Source organism: Amblyraja radiata, chromosome 2, assembly GCF_010909765.2.
Source record: "Amblyraja radiata isolate CabotCenter1 chromosome 2, sAmbRad1.1.pri, whole genome shotgun sequence".
Lineage (NCBI taxonomy): Eukaryota > Metazoa > Chordata > Chondrichthyes > Rajiformes > Rajidae > Amblyraja > Amblyraja radiata.
In genome coordinates this window covers 74,178,857-74,201,343 of record NC_045957.1, presented here as the reverse complement: position 1 = coordinate 74,201,343, position 22,487 = coordinate 74,178,857, and the positions used below count along the sequence as shown (strand labels likewise).

General features: G+C 42.6%; 1 protein-coding gene across 1 annotated transcript in view; it reads left to right on the top strand.

The window, feature by feature from the left end:
• LOC116990913 (cadherin-6-like) overlaps positions 1 to 22,487 on the top strand; it is a 222,509-nt gene that overhangs the window by 16,472 nt on the left and 183,550 nt on the right. The window contains exon 2 of the mRNA XM_033049068.1: positions 1,044 to 1,438. Coding sequence (XP_032904959.1) covers positions 1,202 to 1,438 — 237 coding nt within the window. The 5' untranslated portion in view covers positions 1,044 to 1,201. The remainder of the gene's footprint in view (positions 1 to 1,043; positions 1,439 to 22,487) is intronic.

The following is a 22,487-nucleotide window of genomic DNA, read 5'->3' as shown; positions in this document are numbered from 1 at the left end:
CTGTCAACGTTTGAGAACAGTGGTTAATGGACAAACCGGCGAGGTTGGGGTTTTCATGAGTGGAGCTTACATTTTTACGTAGAAGGAATCGGTGATGTTTCGGGTGGAGACCCTTCTTCAGATTGAGAGCTCTCAGTCTGAAGAAGGGTCACGACCCAAAACATCACCCATCCCTTCTATCCAGAGATGCTGCCTGTCCCGCTGAGTTACTCCAGCATTTTGTGTCTTATCTTCGGTGTAAACCAGCATCTGCAGTTCCTTCCTGCACTCACTGACATTTTTACATCATTTTTCAGGATGCCCCATTTACTGCTAATGCAATGCTTTTTAAGTGTGGCCACTGTTGAAAAGTAGGAAATGCAGCAGCCTATTTGTAGATGTTAATTTCTTACAAACCAAGACCATTTGTTTTTAGTAGTGCCACGTGAAGAAAGCAGTTGAGATCTTGGTTTAGTGTCATCTTTGAAAGGTAGGACGTCTGACGGTGCAGCACTTCCTCCTCTGTCCTGCACTGGAAGGCTAGCTTTGATTTTGACAATCACGTCTTTGTTGGCTTGAAGCCACAGCTATCAAATTGATGTGTATGAAAGAGCTGCAGATGCTGGTTCAAATCGAAGGTAGACTCAAAACGCTGGAGTAACTCAGCGGGTGAGGCAGCATTTCTGGAGAGAAACAATGGGCGACATTTCGTGCTCCCTACTGAGCTATGGACACCAAAATGAATTAGTTAGAAAGAGGAGACTAATAAATCTAACAAAGTAACAGTGATGGTACACAAAAATGCTGGAGAAACTCAGCAGGTGCAGCAGCATCTATGGAGCGAAGGAAATAGGCAACGTTTCGGGCCGAAACCCTTCTTTGCCTATTTCCTTCGCTCTATAGAGTTTCTTCAGCATTTTTGTGTACCTTCGATTTTCCAGCATCTGCAGTTCCTTCTTAAACAAAGTAACAGTGATGTTTGCTGCATTTTACAGTGTATTTGTAAAGTGAAAATTTCCCATCACTTTTTGAAAGTTCATTCTATTTATTTGTTTTCCCTTCAGAAATTGCCTGAAACTAAGAGTATGAAGATTGATTGAGGATCCTGCAGTTTAGAAATGGAACAGAAAGGTTAGTCAGAGAAACACCGCCTGGTGACGGATATCTGGAGCAAAGCCAGCCTTTTCAGTTAGGCTCTGCAGCCTGCATCGCAGAGAGAAGGATGGCAACATCGAGCTACTGCTGCTGCCTGCTTTGGCTGCTCTGGGTCTGCCTTCTCGAGCCCAGCCAGCTGAGCCCTCTGCCAGCAAGGACTACTAAAGGTCTGCAGAGTGGCACGCCAGTGGACCCTTCGGGTAACAAGTTCACACTGCTGCACCGTTCCAAGCGGGGCTGGATGTGGAATCAGTTCTTTTTGCTGGAGGAATACACTGGGTCGGACCCACAGTACGTAGGCAAGGTAGGCATCTTGAACTCTACTTGAAAAGTTACCTTGTATGGTTGTACCTTGCTTTGCCTGATCTTCTCTCCCCTCTTTCACACAATGCAGATATCCCATGTCTTACCTAATCAGACCTCCAAAGTCTGCCAGACGTTATAGTATTGCATTACATGTTTACTTTTTAATGGTTGCGTGAGTAATGTTCAGGCTAAGACTCTAAAAATAAGATTTTTTAATTACAGCAGTTTCACCAAAACTAATTATATGTTCAGTGTGGAATTATTGGAACATGTCTTATTATGGCCCGAACTTGGTGAAAACCAAATCCAGCCTTTAGATTTATATGGTGAAAATGTAAATAAATAATATGGTGACAGGAAGATTCAATTTATATAAGAGAGGTCACTTTCAAGCCCCTCTAATTCTATTATGCATCAAATTTCCAATTTAGATTTAATTTCTACTTATATTTACTCAGCAATCACCTGCTTTGATAATCTCTATCCTCTGGAACATTTTGCAAATGCATTTAATTATAAATCTATTAATCTAATCAGGATTATAGTCAATTTGTCGGTTGTCTCCCTGTCTCTGCAATCTAGCCATGTTACCATGATTTCCATTACACTGAGCACTCTCCCAGATGACAGGCTTTTCAAGCGCAGATTCCAGATATGGCATTGTTCCATAAAAGGATGGGAAAAACACTGAAGACATTCCCCAGAATAGAGATTTTAAAATAACTTTAGGAAATTCATTTGGTTTGCTTGTTTTAGTCATCCTACAGGCCGTTATTTTTTTCCCCCCATTTTCCATTGACATATTTGCAAACACTATTAGCAAATATAGCAAAAAGATTTAACAGGCAGCCATTACAAGAAAAAAGAAGTTATGGTATCGTAGGAATGAGAGTACATTTTTCAGGAGTTGGCACAGATATTTAAATGGGGCTGCTTCTCAAAGGACACTTTAAACACATATACCAGCATTTGCATTTCCTAGAGATGCTGCCTGTCCCGCTAAGTTACTTCAGCTTTTTGTGTCTATCTTTGGTTGAAACCAGCATCTGCAGTTCCTTCCTACACAAACACATATTATACATTACTGTGAGTATGCACACCCCTAGCATGATTATTATTTATTGGATGTGGGGATGGTGAGAGAGCAAGAAAGAGGTTGCCCTGACCACCTATGTTCCCCTCCCTCTCCCTTGCGTACATTCCTGAGACCATTGAACTCCGCAAGCCTATGCCTCACAGATATTACTTGTGACTCAAGTCCATATGTTTGCCCTTGGCCCAAATCCTTTAATAGCTTTGGTTCAAAAGGTTCCTTTAAAATGGACATACCATACACATTGTTTTCATGAAGGAACTGCAGATGCTGGAAGATCTGTACCATACACATTTATGTACCATACACATGTATCAGTTTTGACAATGAGTGACAAAAAATATGGGTTTGGTTGCTCATTATATTCCTATCTCAATTTCTCAGTTTTCTGCCCACTAGTTATAACGAGAAGGCTGGATGTAAAATGGATAGTCAACACAATTTCCTACTTTACACCTCTGCCCAAATTTTTCAAAGACTGATTCAGGTGTGAGTCATAATATTGAGCTACTTCGCTTGTTGCACCAAGATGGATTTATTACCAACTCGGCACAGTCATCCATTACTATTAGTAATGAGACATCTCAGTGAAATTTCTGATACATTTCAGTTTGTCGTTCCACGCTGAGAATGCCTGTTATTCAGTAGCAATCTAGGAGCAAAGCTTTCTGGACAAAAGTGTACCTTTTGTAGCATCATGATCATGCACCTCCACAGCCAGTAGTCCCATGTCCAGTTATAATGTGAGCACAGGAGAGTTGACGGCAAAGAGGTTGTAGAGAGAGTACTAAGCAGCAAAAACATGGATAGACACCTGGCCTTCATGGGCAGATTCCATTTTCCAATTCATGTAAACTTGTGAACAACTAAAATTCAGGTATCTCTATCCTAACTTCCCCAAACCATGTTACTCACAGCCCTTGTGCCTGCTGATGGTCATTGGCTACTGGTTAAGCAAGCACTTAATTGTAACATTTTTTGTCTTGTTTACAACATTTCCACAGTCTCAAACATCAGCCTTGTCTCTGTAATTTCCCCATGTAATCCCCAGGGATACCCACAATCTGTTTTATTGATTATTCCCAAATTTAATCCCTCCAATATGGTGCCTTGCAAGGCCTTAAGTCCCGCAGTTTTCTCCCTAAGCCTGTATCTCTATTTTGTGTTTCTCTTTCAATATGTTGGAACATCAACTACAACCAGTCTCTCGCCATTTAAACAATATTCTGCATTTATGTTTATGCGCCAAAGATATTCCACCTGCATTGTTCTTGCTGAATCACTCATCTTGTCTGTCTCTCCTCTTCACATCCATCTCTTCACTTACAATCTCACATCGCATTGTATCATGAGCAAACTTGGAAATACAACATTTGGTTTCCTCTTTCAAATCATTGATAGTGTGCGTGCAGGTGGACCCCAAACGATGGTGCCTGCAGTTCCTCAATAGTCATAACCTGCTAAACCATTAGATTACCTGTTTTCTTCCCATTCTTTGCTTTTCATTCAAACTAATTCTCAATCCATGTCAGCAAGTTACCTCTAATTCCCAGTTAATGTTTCAGGTTAAAGACTCTTTAAGGGTAGCATGGTGGTACAGTTAGTGGAGTGGCTACCTCATAGTGCCAGAGACCAGGGTTCAATCCTGATCTTCGGTGCTGTCTGTGTGGAGTTTGCACATTCTCCCTGTGGCCACGTAGGTTACTTTGGGTGCTCCGGTTAATTCCCACATCCTAAAGACACACAGGTTTGTAGCTTAATTGGACTGTATAATTGCCCCCAATGCCTAGGGAATGGATAAGAAATTGTGATAACATAGCACTAGTGAGAATGGGTGAATGATGGTCAGCGTGGACTTGGTAGGTCAAAGGGGCTGTTTCCATTACTGTATATCTAAATTAACTACATCAGAATTGGTAGTTCACCAGAGCAGATGAGTAGTTGTGAGCAATTTTGGGCCCCATAGTTGGGGAAGGATTTGCTGATACTGGAGTGGGTCCAGAGGAGGTTTACGAGAATGATTCCAGGAATGAGTAGGTTAGCCTATGGTGAGCGTTTGACAGCACTGGGCCTGTTCTTGCAAGAGTTTAGAAGGATGAGGGGACCCCTCATTGAAGCAGTGAAAGTCTGGGATAGTTGGATATGGAGAGGATGATTCCACTAGTGGGAGATTCTAGGACCAGAGGTTATAGCCTCAAAATTAAAGGATGTTCCTTCAGGAAGGAGAGGAGAAGGAATTTATTTAGTCAGAGGGTGATGAATCATTGTACCGGTACCAAAAAATGCCTCCCCAGCCTGTCTGAATGACTACCGTCCGGTGGCCCTTACCTCGGTAGTCATGAAATGCTTTGAGAGGCTGGTGAAGAAACACATCTGCGCCTTCCTCCCTCGGAACATGGACCCGTTGCAGTTCGCATACCGTCCGAACAGATCCATGGACGATGCGGTCTCCCAGGTCTTGCTCACCGCTCTCTCCCATCTGGACAGCCAGAAGGGGGCTACATGAGGATGCTGTTCATAGACTACAGTTCAGCCTTCAACACGATAGTCCTCACCAGACTGGCTGGGAAGCTAATGGAATTGGGGCTCAACACCTCCCTGTGTGCCTGGGTCCTGGACTTTCTCACCGCCAGGCCCCAGGTAGTCAAGATGGGAGGAAATACATCGAAGTCCCTCATCCTGAGCACAGGATCGCCCCAGGGTTGCGTCCTCAGCCCCCTATTGTACTCCCTGTACACACATGACTGTGTGGCTAGGTTCAGCTCCAACTCAATAATTAAGTTTGCTGATGACACTGTGGTGGTGGGCCTGATCTCAGACAACGACGAGAAGGCCTACCGGGAAGAGGTAGCTGATCTAGCACTCTGGTGCCAGGATAACAGCCTCCTCTTGAACATCAAAAAAACAAAGGAGCTGATCATGGACTTTAAGAGGGCACATCATCCGAGGACGTACACTCCATTGAGGATAAATGGGGATCCTGTGGATAGGGTGAACTGTTTTAAATATCTGGGAGTCCACATCTCCGAGGATATGACATGGGCATCACACGCCTCAACACTCGTGAGTAAGGCAAGGCAGCGCCTTTACCACCTCAGGCAATTGAGGAAATTCAGAGTGTCTCCGAGGATCCTCCAGTGCTTCTACGCAGCGGCGGTGGAAAGCATCTTGTCCGGGAACATTACCATCTGGTTTGGGAATTGCTCTGCCAAGGACAAGAAGGCTCTGCAGAGAGTAGTGCGTTCGGCCGAACGCACTATGGGAACTTCACTCACCCCCCTGCAGGAACTATACATCAGGAGGTGCAACTCCAGAGCCAACAATATCATGAGAGACCCCTTCCACCCCTGCAACGGATTGTTCCAGCTGCTATGGTCAGGCAAACGCCTCCGTTGCCATGCGGTGAGAACAGAGAGGTTGAGAAGGAGTTTCTTCCCAGAGGCCATTCGGACTGTAAACGCCTTTCTCACCAGGGACTAACTCTACTGAACGTTTTTCCTTACATTATTTATTATGTAAAAGAATATGTGTGTTATGATTGTGTTTATAGTTTGTTTGGTTGTTTGGTTGTTTGTCTTTTTGTACAAAAGTCCGCGAGCATTGCCACTTTCATTTCACTGCACATCTCGTATGTGTATGTGACAAATAAACTTGACTTGACTTGACTTGAATCTGTAGAATTTATTGCCACAACAGGCTGTGGAAGCCAAGTCAATTGATATTTTTAAGGCAGAAGTAGATAGATTCTGAAAAAGGATCTCGATCCGAAACGTCACCCATTCCTTCTCTCCAGAGATGTTGCTTGTCCCACTGAGTTACTCCAGCATTTTGTGTCTACCTTAGATCCTTGATAAGTACGGGTGTCAGGGGTTATGGGGAGAAGGCAAGAGAATGGAGTTAAGAGGGAAAGATAGATCAGCCGTGATTGAATGGTGGCGTAGACTTGATGGGCCGAATGACCTAATTTTGTTGCTATCACTTATGAAGTTATGAACTCTCCCCTCTTCCTTACATAGTGCCAATTATCTTCCAACCATCAGGAATCAGTCCAGAATCTATAGTTTTGTCAGATGATGACTTTTGCATCCATTATCTTGAAACAATCTACCACAAAATAATTATCAGCTTTCACATTTGCTCATGTCTCTGATTTTTTTTTTTTAATTGACACGTATTTGCTTCATGTACTTATTCTAGCTGGACTCCTGGTTCTCTACTTTTCAGGCAGGTTTCCTGTGCCTTTCACGAAGCGTGAATGTGCAGAGTCGTTTACCCAGGATAGGGGAATTAAGAAAAAGAGGCCATAGATTAGTGAGAGGGCCAAGATTTAATATAAATCCGAGGGCCAACTTTTTCATTCAGAGGAATGTGGGTATATGGAATGAGCTGCCAGAGGAGGTATTTGAGGCAGGTACTATGACAGCATTTATAAGCCATTTGGACAGATGCACGGATAGGAAAGGTTTGGAGTGATATGGGCCAAACGCGTCAAATAGAACTAGTTTAGATGGGGCATCTTGGTCAGCATGGAAAAATTGAGCCAAAATACATGTTTCCGTGCTGTGACTCTAAGGAGGAGTCAAAGTATTTGATCTTTCTGCAGTTTCTGAAGTTCTCGACATACCGTATATTTCCTCATCTCTGTTGGGACCCCCTCGCCAGTAATGCTGCTGACAAAAAAATAGGTTTCCCACAAAAATACATGTTTTTAAACCTATATTGAGCCTCGAGTAGCTCAATTTAAAATAACTTGAAATTATTTGTTTTAAACTTGTATTGATTCAATATCTACTTCAATTCCCAATAATTTCTCAGTAAAATAAATATCTCATGGGACAAAATTCTTTCAAAATCTGTGACAATCACAGGAACTCTTGAGAAAATCAGCATTGATTGGAAAAACCTGAGGATTAAAACCACAAGATTTAAGGTCAGTAGTACAAGGTGCAGTTGAATTAAAGCTGCTCATGCAATGTTATAATTTGAAGAAATCAACCTGTTTAGGAAGAGCGGGGAACAAGGATGTTAATTGAAATGAATAAACAGAACATATAGGTCAGCACTTCAAATTGCTAAGAGTTTAAGGGGAAGTAACAACCCATGTTTCCTGGAAAAACAGTCAGATGATTGAAAATGAACATTGGTGTTCCCTTCCTGCTAAAACCTGCTGGGCACCCCTTCCACTGTCAACATTCTGCTGGATGTGGTGTGCACAAGAAGCAGGACTCCATTACATGGAAGGACATGGATTGAATATGGATTTTTTCTGGTCAGAAAAGCCATGGTAGATTTTGTGTCAGGTAAAGGAGAATATGGTGCCCTTCATCCAGCCAAAACTTGGGCAGTTTACAACCCAGCGATATGAATATCGATTTCTATAACTTTAAGTAATCCTTGCATTCCTCCTCTCTCTCTGTCCCTTTCTCACCCCAGTCATCTTGCTAGTTTCACTGTACATATCCCTTCATTATCACCTCTTCCACAACCAACGATGGACCATTATGGGCTCCGCCTTTCCTGGGTCATCGTTGCCGGCTTTGATTTATTCTGTATCTTTTAATACCTCTAGTTTCCCTCTCACTTGACTCTCAGTCTAAAAAAGAGTCTAAACCCAAAATGTTACCTACTCCTTTTCTCCAGAGATGCTGCCTGACCCGCTGAGTTACTGAAGAAGGGTCTCGACCCGAAACGTCACCCATTCCTTCTCTCCAGAGATGCCGGCTCTCCCGCTGAGTAATTCCAGCATTTTGTGTTTACCCTCTCTCCCAAAATGGTCAGTCAGGTGGATTGTTTTGTGATCCATGACTGGGACTCGGCTTGCTATTGATTTCACACCCTGCCTTCCTGCCACCATTTTGTCTTCAGTTAAAATTTAAAATGGACATGATAAAATTAGTAGCCCATCTTACATTCCTCCATCTTTCAGTCTCCATTGGAAATCAAATAGATGATTTTTAAAGAGTATTTTAGTTTTGCCAGTATTGCCAGTTTTATACCTGTAAGTAAGCCCAATGTTATCCAGTAATTGCACACACTGCAAATGCTGGTATCCACACTGTGTCCATGGAATGCTTTGCTGGTCAATTTTGGGAGTTCAAGCCACTACTCAGATCTGACTAATTGATAATTTTGAGTTGCAGATCTGGATTTTCATAAACTTTTTCGCATTATTTCACAGTGCCACAAATGTTAGTTTACTTTATTCAAAGTTTTTCTGTCACAGTATCTCCCTTACTCACTACCATGGAAACTGGAAGTAGCCCATAATTTAAAATATTAACAGAAATACTTTATTAATGAAGCAGGTCATATTGTGGGCCAGCATGTCCCAACAGACTGCCTTTGAAACATTCTCAGCTTCACACTGTTACAACACCAGAGAGCACTTAGTCACTTGATGCAATTCTTAAAGGCATGACTGCATTAAAGCACCAATGAACTGATATTAAACACAAACACATATATTAGATCTCTCTTAAAAATGAAAAGCATAAGATGAACAATCACAATTACCTAAATGACAGTGTTTTAGTAATGTGTTTCATTTTGACGCATATATGGAAATAACTCCAAGATACTTCCCTCGATGGACTATTTTTCCAATTGGCTTCTAATTTGTTGCAATTCACAGAGGTTTGTCCTTGTTCTTTCTGCAGAGGGCGATTTGTGTATCCTCCCAAAATCTCCATATTTGCTTCCATATTAAACAAGCCTTTTTAATAGTATTTCTGAAATTGTGCAGGTTCATCAAAAAAAATGCTGATCTTCATATATATGTGAGCGGTGGTGTATGTCCAATTCTTGCAGCTTACTGAAACATATGATGTACATTTTTTCTTCAAACGCTTAATGGTGGCAGGTCTTTGGAACATCTGTTTGGGAATAAGTCCATCATTGTTTGGCTGACTGCCTGTTTGCCTGTATTCTTTATTCTTCTGGTTCTAGTGATCTACCTGTCGTTGGGAATAGGGTTCTAGGCCTTACAACCAGAGATCTCTGCTCATTATTCTTTGTGTGGGGTATTATGTTTGGCTAGTATGCTCAAGAATGAAGAGTTCCTTAAAACTGCAGATAGAAACATAGAAACATAGAAAGTAGGTGCGAGAGTAGACCACCAGGCCCGTCGAGCCCGCACCGCCATTCGCTCATGGCTGAACACTAAACAGACACACTTACCCACAAACAGTAGACACAAGACACAGTACACAAGACACTACCCTCCCCTTTATACCGCTATCACCCCTCTCCACCCCAAGAACCTCGTGATCTCCTGGGGGAGGCAAAAAACCGGATAAAAACCCAGGTCCAATTCGGGAAAAAAATCCGGGAAATTCCTCTCCGACCCCAATCCAGGCGATCGACACTTGTCCAGGAGATCACTCAGGTCTTACTATACTAACCATACCTAGGTCCATATCCCTGCCCTCTCCCCGTAGCCCCTTATCCCCTTGGCAGCTAAAAAAACATCTATTTTAGTCTTAAATATATTTAAAGTTTCTGCTTCCACTGCTCCCTGGGGCAGTGAATTCCATAAATTAACCACCCTCTGGGTGAAGAAGTTCTTCCTCATCTCAGTTTTAAAAGAGCCCCCCCTTATTCTGCAACTATGTCCTCTAGTTCTAGTTTCCCCGATCATTGGGAACATCCTCGGTGCATCCACCCGATCAAGGCCCCTCACGATCTTATATGTTTCAATGAGATCGCCTCTCATTCTTCTAAACTCCAAAGAGTAGAGTTCCAGCCTACTTAACCTTTCCTCATATGTCAATCCCCTCATTGCAGGAATTAATCTTGTAAACCTTCGCTGCACTGCCTCCAGGGCTAGTACATCCTTTCTTAAGTATGGACCCCAGAACTGTACACAGTATTCCAAATGTGGTCTCACTAATACTGTGTACAGCTGCAGCAAGACCTCCGTGTTTTTATACTCAATCCCCCTAGCAATAAAGGCCAAAACTCCATTGGCCTTCCTGATTGCTTGCTGCACCTGCATACTAACTTTTAGTGATTCATGTACTAATACCCCTAGATCCCTTTGCGTTGCATTACAACGCAGCTCCTCCTCATTTAGAAAATAACTTGCCCTATCATTTTTTTTCCCAAAGTGAATGACTTCACATTTATTAGTATTAAATTTCATCTGCCAAGTTGTTGCCCACTCACCTAGCTTATCTATATCCTTTTGCAGACTCTTCCTATCCTCCTCATCCCCTACTTTTCCTCCCATTTTTGTATCGTCCGCAAATTTTGATATATTACACTTGGTTCCCTCCTCCAAATCATTTATATAAATTGTGAACAACTGGGGTCCCAGCACCGACCCTTGCGGAACCCCGCTAGTTACCGGTTGCCATCCCGAGTATGAACCATTTATCCCCACTCTCTGCTTCCTATTTGTTAGCCAATCCTCTACCCATGCTAATATATTACCCCCAATCCCATAATTTTTTATTTTTAGCAATAGTCTCTTATGTGGCACCTTGTCAAAAGCCTTTTGGAAGTCCAAGTATACCACATCCACCGGTTCCCCTTTATCCACCCGGGTTGTTACTTCCTCAAAGAATTCGAGCAGATTCGTTAAACAGGACTTCCCCTTCACAAAACCATGCTGGTTCTGTCCGATGAAGTCATGTTTATCCAAGTGCCCCGTTAGTGTTTCTTTAATAATTGTCTCTAACATTTTACCCACCACCGATGTTAGACTAACCGGTCTATAGTTACCCGCCTTCTGTTTACTTCCTTTTTTAAATATAGGTGTTACATTGGCCATTTTCCAATCCACTGGGACCGTTCCTGCCTCCAGGGAGTTTTGGAAAATTATCACCAATGCATCCACAATCCCCACCGCTATCTCCCTCAAGACCCTTGGATGTAATCCATCAGGCCCAGGGGATTTATCCTCCTTCAGTCTCATTAATTTCCCTAATACCACCTCCTTGGTGATCTTAATAGTATTTAGCTCCTCCATTCCTACCACCCCCTGTTTATCCAGCGTTGGAATATTTTTTGTGTCTTCTATGGTGAAGACTGATACAAAATACTCGTTTAATGCCTTTGCCATTTCCATGTTCCCCACCAACAACTCTCCAGTCTCACCCTCCAATGGACCAACGTTCACCTTAGCCACCCTTTTTCTTTTTATATAGCTATAAAAACTCTTACTATTAGTTTTTATGTTGTTCGCTAAATTCCTTTCATAGTCTATTTTCCCCGTCTTAATTAATCTCTTAGTTATTTTTTGCTGACCTTTAAATGCTTCCCAATCCTCTACCCTCCCACTATCTCTGGCTACCTTATATGCCCTTGCCTTCAGCCGAATACTATCCTTTATAGTTTTACTGAGCCATGGCTGACTGTTCTTACCCTTACCCCTTTTTTTCTTCATAGGAATAAATTTTTCTTGAAGGTTATACAGTATACCCTTAAACGTACACCACTGCTCATGTACCGTCTTATTCTTGAGTCTGCTATCCCAGTCAACTTTGATCAGCTCAGTCCTCATACCTTCATAATCCCCCTTATTTAGACTAAGCACCCTAGCCTGAGTTTCAACCTGCTCCCCTTCTATTTGAATACGGAATTCGACCATATTGTGGTCACTTGTTCCCAACGAGTCCCTAACTATGACATTTTTAATTAATCCTGCTTCATTACACAGGACCAGATCCAAGATTGCCTCCCCCCTTGTCGGTTCTGTGACATACTGTTCTAGGAACCCGTCTCTAATACATTCTATAAACTCTTCCTCTAGTCTACCCTGCCCAGTTTGGTTTGCCCAATTAATATGAAAATTGAAGTCCCCCATGATTACAGCAGTTCCCTTTTTACATGCGTCAACTATTTGCAGATTTATGTTCTGACTAACAGCGTCACAGCTATTTGGAGGTCTATAAATTACACCCACTAGTGTTTTTTTTCCCCTTATTATTCTCTATCTGTACCCAAGCTGTTTCACTATCCTGATCCTTCAACGCAATATCCTTCCTCTCTATTGCCGTTATTCCCTCCCTTATTAAAAGGGCCACCCCTCCTCCCTTTCTTTCCTGTCTATCTTTCCTAATTGTCGAGTACCCCTCTATATTTAACTCCCAGTCCTGATCCCCTTGCAGCCATGTCTCCGTAATGGCCACGATATCATAACTATATATACTTAATTGCACCGTTAATTCATTTATCTTATTACGAATACTCCGTGCATTTAGATAAAGCACTTTCAGATGATTTTTACTACCCTTCCTTTCCGTTTTTGCCCCTTTTACATCTAGAGCTTTATCTTCACACATTCTGTCTCCTGTCTCATTTTGACTTACCGCTTCCCCACTGATACCCTGCTCTATTTCCTCTACCCCTGCCGTTATTACCCCCTTGATACCTCCCCCCCGCTACTTAGTTTAAAGACCTCTCTACTGCCCTGGTTATATGATTTGCCAGGACCCCAGTCCCAGCACCGTTCAGGTGAAGTCCGTCCTTACAGAACAGATCCCCCCTGTCCCAGTACTGGTGCCAGTGGCCCAAGAAACCAAACCCATTATTCCCACACCAGTCTTTGAGCCACGCATTTAGCTTTTTAATTTTACGTACCCTCGCCGATTTGGCCCGTGGCTCAGGTAGCAATCCGGAGATCAGTACCCTCGAGGTTCTGCTTTTTAATTTATTCCCTAACTGCTCAAACTCCTTCAGCAGATCCTCCTTCCTCGTCCTTCCTATGTCATTGGTCCCCACATGGACCACGACCACTGGATCCTCCCCCTCCCACTGCAAATTTCTCTCCAGCATCGCAGAGATATCCTTAACCCTAGCACCGGGTAGGCAACACAGCCTTCGGGACATGTTCTGCTGGCCGCAGAGAACCTTATCTACCCCCCGAATAATACTATCCCCTATCACTATGGCATTTCTTCTAACTCCCCCCTCTTGAATGGCCTCCTGATCCACGGTGCTGCAGCCAGGTTGCTCATCCCTCCCACAGCCCCTGATCCCGTCCTTACATTGAGTAAGAGCCTCGGTCATGCTCGTCAGGGACAAGGGCTGTGGCTCCTGCCGCATCTCCTCCTGGTTCCCCCTACCTGCCTCGCTTATGGCCACACCTTCCTTTCCTTGCTCACTGCCTACTGAATTAGTTAAACTGGTCGGTGTGACCATCCCCTGGCACAAAACATCCAGGTAATACTCCCCCTCCCTGATGTACCGCAGCGTATGAAGTTGGGTCTCCAGCTCATCAATGCGGAGCTGGAGTTCCTCTAGCCTCAAACACTTACTGCAGCTGTAGGGATCTTCTACATCAATGGTGTCGACAAATTCCCACATCTCGCAGTATTGGCACATCTCCTGACCGCCCATCTTATATAAGTAATTAACTGGTCCTATTTAAGAATCCCCTACTGTATTGATACACCCCTTATTTATATAATCCTACCTCCTATAAATGGGAAAGTACTCACCCCAGCCGTAAATTACCTACTGGTTTGGCTGTCTAGTGGTAATTCCTTCCGCTCTTCCTATCTGGTCCACTGCTCCCTTGCAGTGCGTGGCAAACCTCTTTGCCTCTGTTAGTCTCTGTTAGTCTCTCGAGTCTCTCGAGCCGCGGCTCCGTCCGTCCTCCCTCGGCGACAGCTGGAATCTTGAGCAAAAACCAGTCTTGGTACAACTCCGTGGGTCAGGCAGCACCTGTGGAAGGAAGTGGGCTGACAACATTATGGGTGTGTACCCTCCTTCAGAGTCTGTCTTGAGTCTGAAGATGGGTCTCAACATGCTGCACTGCCTGTCTATTTCCTTCCACAGATCTGCTTCACCCACTGAGCTCCTCCAGCAGTTTTCTTTTCATATTTTCATCTTCTTCCATAGCTTCTTAGCCACTTTTGTGATGTTCTCTGCCTTTCTATTACTGCAGAAATTGAGGTGACGTTGTCTGCTGATTAGACTGCCAATATTTTAAGAATCTTAGTTTACTGCTTATTACCTATGACTAGTGCTTGATCTGACACAACCTATGGCCAATGTCTGTGCGGGAATTGATGGCAATCAAATTTTCCCTTTCGAAATATTTGCAGTTCTTGTATTTTGATAATTTCCTCATTCGTTTTTGGTCAGAAGGTATCTTCCCCAAATTATGGAGGCGCACTCTCTCAGATGTGTGGGCTGATTTAATGTTATCATATTTTTCCTTTGTACCTTGGGAACAAATACCTTTTGCCTCTGACAATCAGACCATCTCTCTCATGAGAATGGGTTCAACATCATGCTGCGTCTATTTCCATCCCGTCTGAATGACTTGCTTCAGATGCTGGATCCTCGTCATCCACAGAGATATTGGAATGGTTCACCATTGACTGTCTCAAGCTCAAAATCCTTGGCATCTTTTGCATCCTTGAATAGGCTCAGCTGAGTATGTCAGCCACATACTTTGCTCATAGAAAGCAAATCTTTGCAAAGATTATTTGTGAAGATGAAGGCTAAAAATTCAATATTTTTGGTGCTCAGTGAGGGGCTTATCACAAATGATATCAAGAGGCCTTGAGCGCTGTGCACATGTGCAGTTCGCCATATGTGTAATGGTGAAACTTCTCCGGTTGACTTGTCACATCATTCAGATCTCCTTATCCGCAGTGTGTTAGCTGACTCCTGCAAAATGATTCCTCAAGATCCTTTTCTTGGGCATCTTCCTGAAGTGTTATCTTTTTCTTATCATCAAAGTGCTACAGCACAGACGGCACTGTATCAGCCTCCTTAATTATTTCACCCTTTGCTCCTGGATGTGCAATAAGACTCTGATTCAGTAGATCATCTTCTATCGTCTTCACCGGGTAGTAATTCTTCTTCACACTCAATTAAAGCCACTTATTTCTTGGTAATTTCCCACCTTGCCTTTTCATTTTTCAATACACACCAACGCAGTCGGTTATCAGGACCAACTCAGTTAGTTGGATGAGTTGGACCAAAGGCCATGTTTCAATGCTGTATGAGGCATGCCTACTGGAGATACTCTCTCTGCCTTAGTCAATATTATCATCATCTTCATGTTTCTCCTGGCAGTTTAAGGTGGATCTACTTCCAGGTTCTTCCTTTCATCTTGGACTTAAGGTATATGCCTTCCCATTTGGTGTTGCAGGGAATATATCTATGTTTATCAGGCAACTGAACCATCCTGCCACAACTAGAGAGCAGTCCTGAACTACTATCTACCCCATTGCAGACCCTCTGACTCTCTTTGACATTACTTTACTGGCTTTAGCTTGTTCTAAATGTTATTCACATTATTCCCTTGATCATGTATCTGTACATTATGAATAGCTTGATTGTAGTCTTGTATTGTCTTTCCGCTGACTGGTTAGCATGCAACAAAAGCTTTTCACTGTATACGTGACAATTGACTAAACTAAAATAAACTAAAAATATTCTATTAAAGTAATTGGTTGCATTGATTCAATCTTCCTTGGTCATATCTTTAACAGTCAGATGTTTGAGGAGATTTGGCATGCTGCTAAATATCTTAGCAAACCTCTGCTGGTGTACTGTGGAGAGCATAGTGGAGAACTACAATGGACCTTGCACTAATAAGGTTGTACTACTATTTTGGCTTGCACTATCATAGTCTGGTTTACCTGGTACAACTGATAATTGTTGTGGCTGTAGGAGAGGTGATAATGAAGGAATCCAAACAGGGAAACTAGCAGGATGACTAGGATGGGAGAGGGACAGAGAGAGAGAGAATGCAAGGGTTACTTGAAATGAGAGAAATCAATATTCCTATCGCTACTTTGTAAGCTGCCCAAGTGAAATATGAGGTGCTGTTCCTCCAATTTGCATGTGGCCTCACTCTGATAGTGGAGGAGGACCAGGACAGAAAGGTCAGTATGGGAAAATGTTTGGCAACGAGGAGATCGCATAGTCCAAGGCGGACTGAGCGTAGGTGTTCAGCGAAACGATCGCCCAGTCTGCACCTGGTCCTGCTGATATACAGTGCCCTCCATAATGTTTGGGACAAGGACCCATCATTTAAGTGCACATTGTCAGATTTTAATAAAGGCCAATTTTGTACATTTTGGTTTCACCATGTTGAAATCAGAGCAGTGTTAATACATAGTCCACCCATTTCAGAACACCATAATGTTTGGGACACAGCAATGTCATGTAAATGAAAGTAGTCATGTTTAGTATTGTGTTGTATATCCTTTGCATACAAAGACTGCTTGAAGTCTGCGATTTATGGACATCACCAGTTGCCTGGTGTCTTCTCTGGTGATGCTCTGCCAGGCTTGTATTGTAGCTATCTTTAGCTTATGTTTGTTTTGGTGGCTAGTCCCCTTCAGTTTTCTCTTCAGGATATAAAAGGCATGCTCAATTGGGTTTAGGTGATTGACTTGGCCACTCAAGAATTTACAATTTTTTAGCTTTGAAAAACTCCTTTGTTGCTATCGCAGTATGTTTGAGATCAATGTCTTGCTGTAGGATGAACCGCCGGCCAATGAGTTTTGAGGCATTTGTTGAACTTGAGCAGATGAGGTGGTATGCTTTGGATCTTGGGCAGTTCCTTCTGTCCTTCATACTTTTCTCATGCCATTACTCTGATCTTCATCTCATCTGTCCACAAGACCTTTTCCCAGAACTGTGGTTGCTCTTTTAAGTACTTCTTGGCAAACTGTAACCCGGCCATCCTAATATAGTGGCCAACCAGTGGTTTGCATCTTGCAGTGTAGCCTCCGTATTTCTGTTCATGATGTCTTCTGCGGACAGTGGTCATTAACAAATCCACACCTGACTCCTGAAGAGTGTTTCTTTATTATAGAGATAATTCATCTATCATCAGCTGTGGAGATCGTCCTTGGCCTGCCAGTCCCTTTGCGATTAGTAAGCTCACCATTGCTCTCTTTCTTCTTAATGATGTTCCAAACAGTTGATTTTGGTAAGCCTAAGGTTAGGCTGATGTCTCCATCAGTTGTATTCTTGTTCATCAGTCTGATAATGGCTTCTTTGCCCTTCATTGGCACAACTTTGGTCCTCGTGTTGATAAACAGCAATAAAAGTTTCCAAAGGTGATGGAAAGATTGGAGGAAAGACTAGGTGCTGAGAGTTCTCTTATACCTGCATTAAGGAGGCAATTAAACACACCTGAGCAATTACAAATGCTTGTGAAGCCACGTGCCCCAAACATTATGGTGCCCTGAAATGGGGGGACTATATATAAACACAGCTGTGATTTAAATATGGTGAAACCAAAATGTATAAAAATACCTTTTAACCACACGTGATTTTTTTAATTACAAATCTCAAATTGTGGAATACAGAGGCAAATAAATAAATGATGGGGCTTTGTCCCAAACATTATGGAGAGCACAGTATAGGAGCTCACATCGAGAACGTCAGATACAGTGGATGAGTTTGGAGGGGTGCGAGTGAACCTCTGCCTAATCTGAAAGGTCTGTCAGGTCCCCTGGACAGAGTGAGGGAGGAGGTATAGGGCCATGTGTTGCATCTCCTGTGATTGCAGGGGAAAGTACCTGGGAGGGGTGGTTTGGGTGGGAAGGGATGAGTGAACCAGGGAGTTGCAGAGGGACAATCTTTCTGCGGAAAGCAGAAAGAGGTAGAGATGGAATGTGTGTTTGTTTTTTTAGGTGCTAATATGTTATTATGCAATTACTTTCTCAATACTAGATTCAAGCCACTTGTTTAATGAGCAGATAAATGAACAGACTTTAAATAATTTACAGATTTGATTTGAATATTCTAAATGCCAAGGATGTCTAATAGTCAGGCAGCTGTGCAAAAATAGGTGCTTATATTTCTGCAGCAGTGTGTGGGTGCAACACTAGGAATGACTTAAATGCCAAAGTTGGTGAAATAATTAGGATTGTTACATGTTTAGCTGTGATTCAAGGGTAACTCAGCATATTGATTTAAAAACCGTTTCTGCATATCTTTATAAATGCAGATCCTGTTCAGGACATTGCTGAAATCAATGCCAGAGACTCCAACATCCATATTTAATGATTACAGACACAGCAGCTTGAAATTACAGCACAGACTTGGGCAGAATGACATGATTTTGTAATCATTTCTCGACCGCAATTTGAAGCGGGTTATTTTCTAGTGCTTTATCTTTCACAGTGAAAACTGATAGTGTTGATTTAGACCCTGGGATTTATTGCAACTGTACTGAGCTTGAATGCGCTCATTCTGCATATGTGCAAACAAACTCAACAAGGCACTGAGACTCAACAGTGGAGCCTCAGAGGGTGACAAACTGAGGGGACCAAACTCTCTGGTGGCACTGCTAACTCTTCTGTTCTGGAAGCAAATGTTATGAGGCAGCAACAGCAGTATACTGCAGATGAAAGCAGAGTTTTTGTTGAGCACATTTTAGTAATAAACTGAACAGGAAATTAAAAGAATTGGTGTAGAGTCCATGGTAGAAGGGTGGAAGGCAACATAAGATGTGAGCCCAGCAAGGAGAGCATTGATGTCCACCGGTGACAAGGACACTTGTCAGCTTTCCAGTGATGAAAAGCTTGAGGAAGGAGAATGGCTCGGCGATGATACAAAGTGAGTGTAAACATTCCTCTGGATGGAAGTGGGTTATTAAGCACAGGAGAGATTGAATGGACATCAAGATGTCCATTCCAGCAGGTAAAGGTACAGAAAGGATCTACGAGGATATTGCCAGGACTAGCGGATCTGAGCTATAGGGAGTGGTTGAGTAGGCTGGGACTCTATTCCTTGGAAAGCAGGAAGATGAGGGGTGATCTTTTAGAAGTGTATAAAATCATGAGAAGAATAGATCAGGTAGATGCACAGCCGCTTGCCCAGAGTAGGGGAATCAAGGACCAGAGGACATAGGTTTAAGGTGAAGGGGAAAAGATTGAATAGAAATAACTTAAAGGGGTAACTTTTTCACACAAAGGATGGTGGGCGAATGGAACAAGCTGCCAGAGGAGGTAGTTGAGGCTGGGACTATCCCAACGTTTAAGAAACAGCTAGACAAGTACATGGATATGACAGGTTTGGAAGGATATGGACCAAACGTAGGCAGGTGGGACTAGCGTGGATGGGACATGTTGGCCGATGTGGGCAAGTTGGGCCGAACGGCCTGTTTCCACGCTGTATCACTCTATGGCTCTATGTGTGAACACCCCTGTTCACTTGGGAAATTGGCTGGGGAGAAGGATGGACTCCATTGTCTGCGAGCAGAATTCAAAATAAAGGTCAAAGTTTATAATGTTGGCCATCTTAATGGCACTAGCTGCCTTGGGGTAAACCAAAGGTTCCTGAAGTTAGCACAGGCAAACTGTAACCAATGCTTTAAGCAAGATTAGGGATTGCTGCTTGATGATCTGCATTATAGTTACAATATTATTTTGGATAATTATAGCAATCTGCACGTCACAATGTAAATTGGATTGCTGCCACAAGGTTATTATTGTTAATTGTGGCACTTCACATTTTTCACTGTCAACTGGGTTACATCTACAATGATATTATAGTTAATTGTGGCACGGTGCATCTAACACTGTGAACAGTATTTAGAATTTTTCATCCAGTTTGAAACAAATTCAAACCAGAATTTGCTAACCTGCAAGGAAATTCATTTTGCATTTAATGCGAGCTTTAAAAAAATACAAGTCACAATTCCTATCAGTTTAGATTATTTGGAAAAAAAAGTTCATATTGGAAGAGTTGTGAAATAACATAATTCACAAAACAGCCACAAGCTCAAATAGCATGGAAATTGGTCCAATTTAGGTATTTAGTTAACGCAAATATCTCACAAATTATACTTATGGATGACTTCAAGGACAGCGCCGGAATTTAATAAAAATGGCACCTATCATGAAATTGGACACAGCATTTCATTTGTTAGAGAGCTTTGTGCAGAAAATAAATTCTGTTCATAATACAGTACATTCAGTTTGTGATGTTGGTCCGGCATGACTTTCTTTTCTAGTTTAATGATGTAAATTGGACCTTTTGGGTGTCTTTTATCACTTGTGATATTCAACTGTTGCGCATGCCATTGTCTACTGCTGATAGGACGGAGGGGAGTCATCACAGCAAGGACAAGAAGGCATTCTTAGTTCAGAAATACAGCATGGAAACAGACCCTCAGCCCACTGAATCCACACTGACCATCCATCACCCGTTCAAACCAGTTCGATGATGTTCTACTTTCTTATCCAGCCCCTGCACACTGGAGGCAATTTACAGAGTTCAATTCGCTTACAAACCGGCACGTGTTTGGATTTGGAAGGAAACCAGAGCCATAGTGAGAACAGATAGCACCCGAGGTCAGAATCGAACCGGGATCACTGTATGTGTGATGCAGCGACTCCACCAGCTGCACCACTGTGCTGCTTGTCTCTTACAGAGAAGCACTTCTCATAACCGCTCTGCACCACCAAAAGTCTAGATCAAAGCTTCTCACAAAGCAATATACTTCTCCAGTACATACAGTAGCTGGCAAATCATAAAATATAAATGTATATCTCTCTCTCTTCATCCTTTGCTGGTGCTTGTTTGAGTTCAATTTATTGTAATCGCTGGTTGCCAGTTCTGTGTTAACTATAGCCTGGAGCTTACTAAATATGGTTGTTTCTAGAAATAAAAGCTCCTTTGCCTTGCCTCAGCTCTACTCTGCAAGTGTAACCATTAAGGTCTTAGAGTTGTGCAACGCGGAAACAGGCCCTTCAGTGCACCTTGCCCATCCGATCAAGTTGGCATACTGGGCTAGTCACATTTACCTATATTTGGCCCAATAGACCTCTAAGCCATATATCTGTCCAAATGTTTTCAAAAATTCATAATTGTGTCTGCTTCTGTAGCTTCCCTGGCAGCTCATTCCAAATGCGGACTACTCTCTGAATGAAAAGGTTGCCGTTGAGGTCCTTCTTTAATCTCTTCCCTCTCACATTAAGCCTCGGACCTCTAGCCTTGGAATCCCCAACCCTGGGAAAAAGTAAGTGTTCACTTTATCCATGCCCCTCATGAATAACTTCAATAAGGTCACCCCTTAGCCTCCTATACACCTGTTGCTGTTCACTTAATGTGTGAAGAAAAATGTCGCAGTATATGTCTCCCCCTATAATTCAAGCCTGTAAATCCATGTAACATCCTGGTGAATCTCTTCTGCACTCTTTCTAAATTAATGACGTCTACCAATTTATTTCATTGTTTCAATTTGTAATCCCTTTAAATTGCTGATCAGCATACATGTGTGGGAAGAAGCAGAGTAAATGCAGAAGCTGTGGGTGTTGTTTATGATAGCAATATAATCTGGCTGGCAATCATTTATATGTTGTGACAACATTAGACCGGTTACAACTACAGTCAGCAATGAGACTAGATCAACATCCATCACATAAGTGGGGGTGTGGATGAAAAGAGTCACAAAAATGTACAATTGCCGATTCTAATCATAGACAATAGACAATAGATAATAGGTGCAGGAGTAGGCCATTCGGACCTTGGAGCCAGCGCCGCCATTCACTGTGATCATGGCTGATCATCCACATTCACATATCCCTGAATCTGCTATCTTTAAGAGCTCTTTCTAACTCTTTCTTGAATGCATCTGGAGAATTGGCCTCCACTGCCTTCTGAGGCAGAGAATTCCACAGATTCACTACTCGTTGGGTGAAAACGTTTTTCCTCATCTCCGTTCTAAATGGCCTACCCCTTATTCTTAAACTGTGGCCCCTGGTTCTGGACTTGCCCAACATTGGGAACATGTTTCTTGCCTCGAGCGTGTCCAGTCCCTTAATAATCTTGGATGTTTCAATAAGATCCCATCTTATCCTTCTAAATTCCAGAGTATACAAGCCCAGCCGCTCCATTCTAACAACATATGACAGTCCCGCCATCCTGGGAATTAACCTTGTGAACCTACAATAGCCCTCAATAGCAAGAATGTCCTTCCTCAAATTTGGAGACCAAAACTGCACATAATCTTTAGTGGTCTCACTAG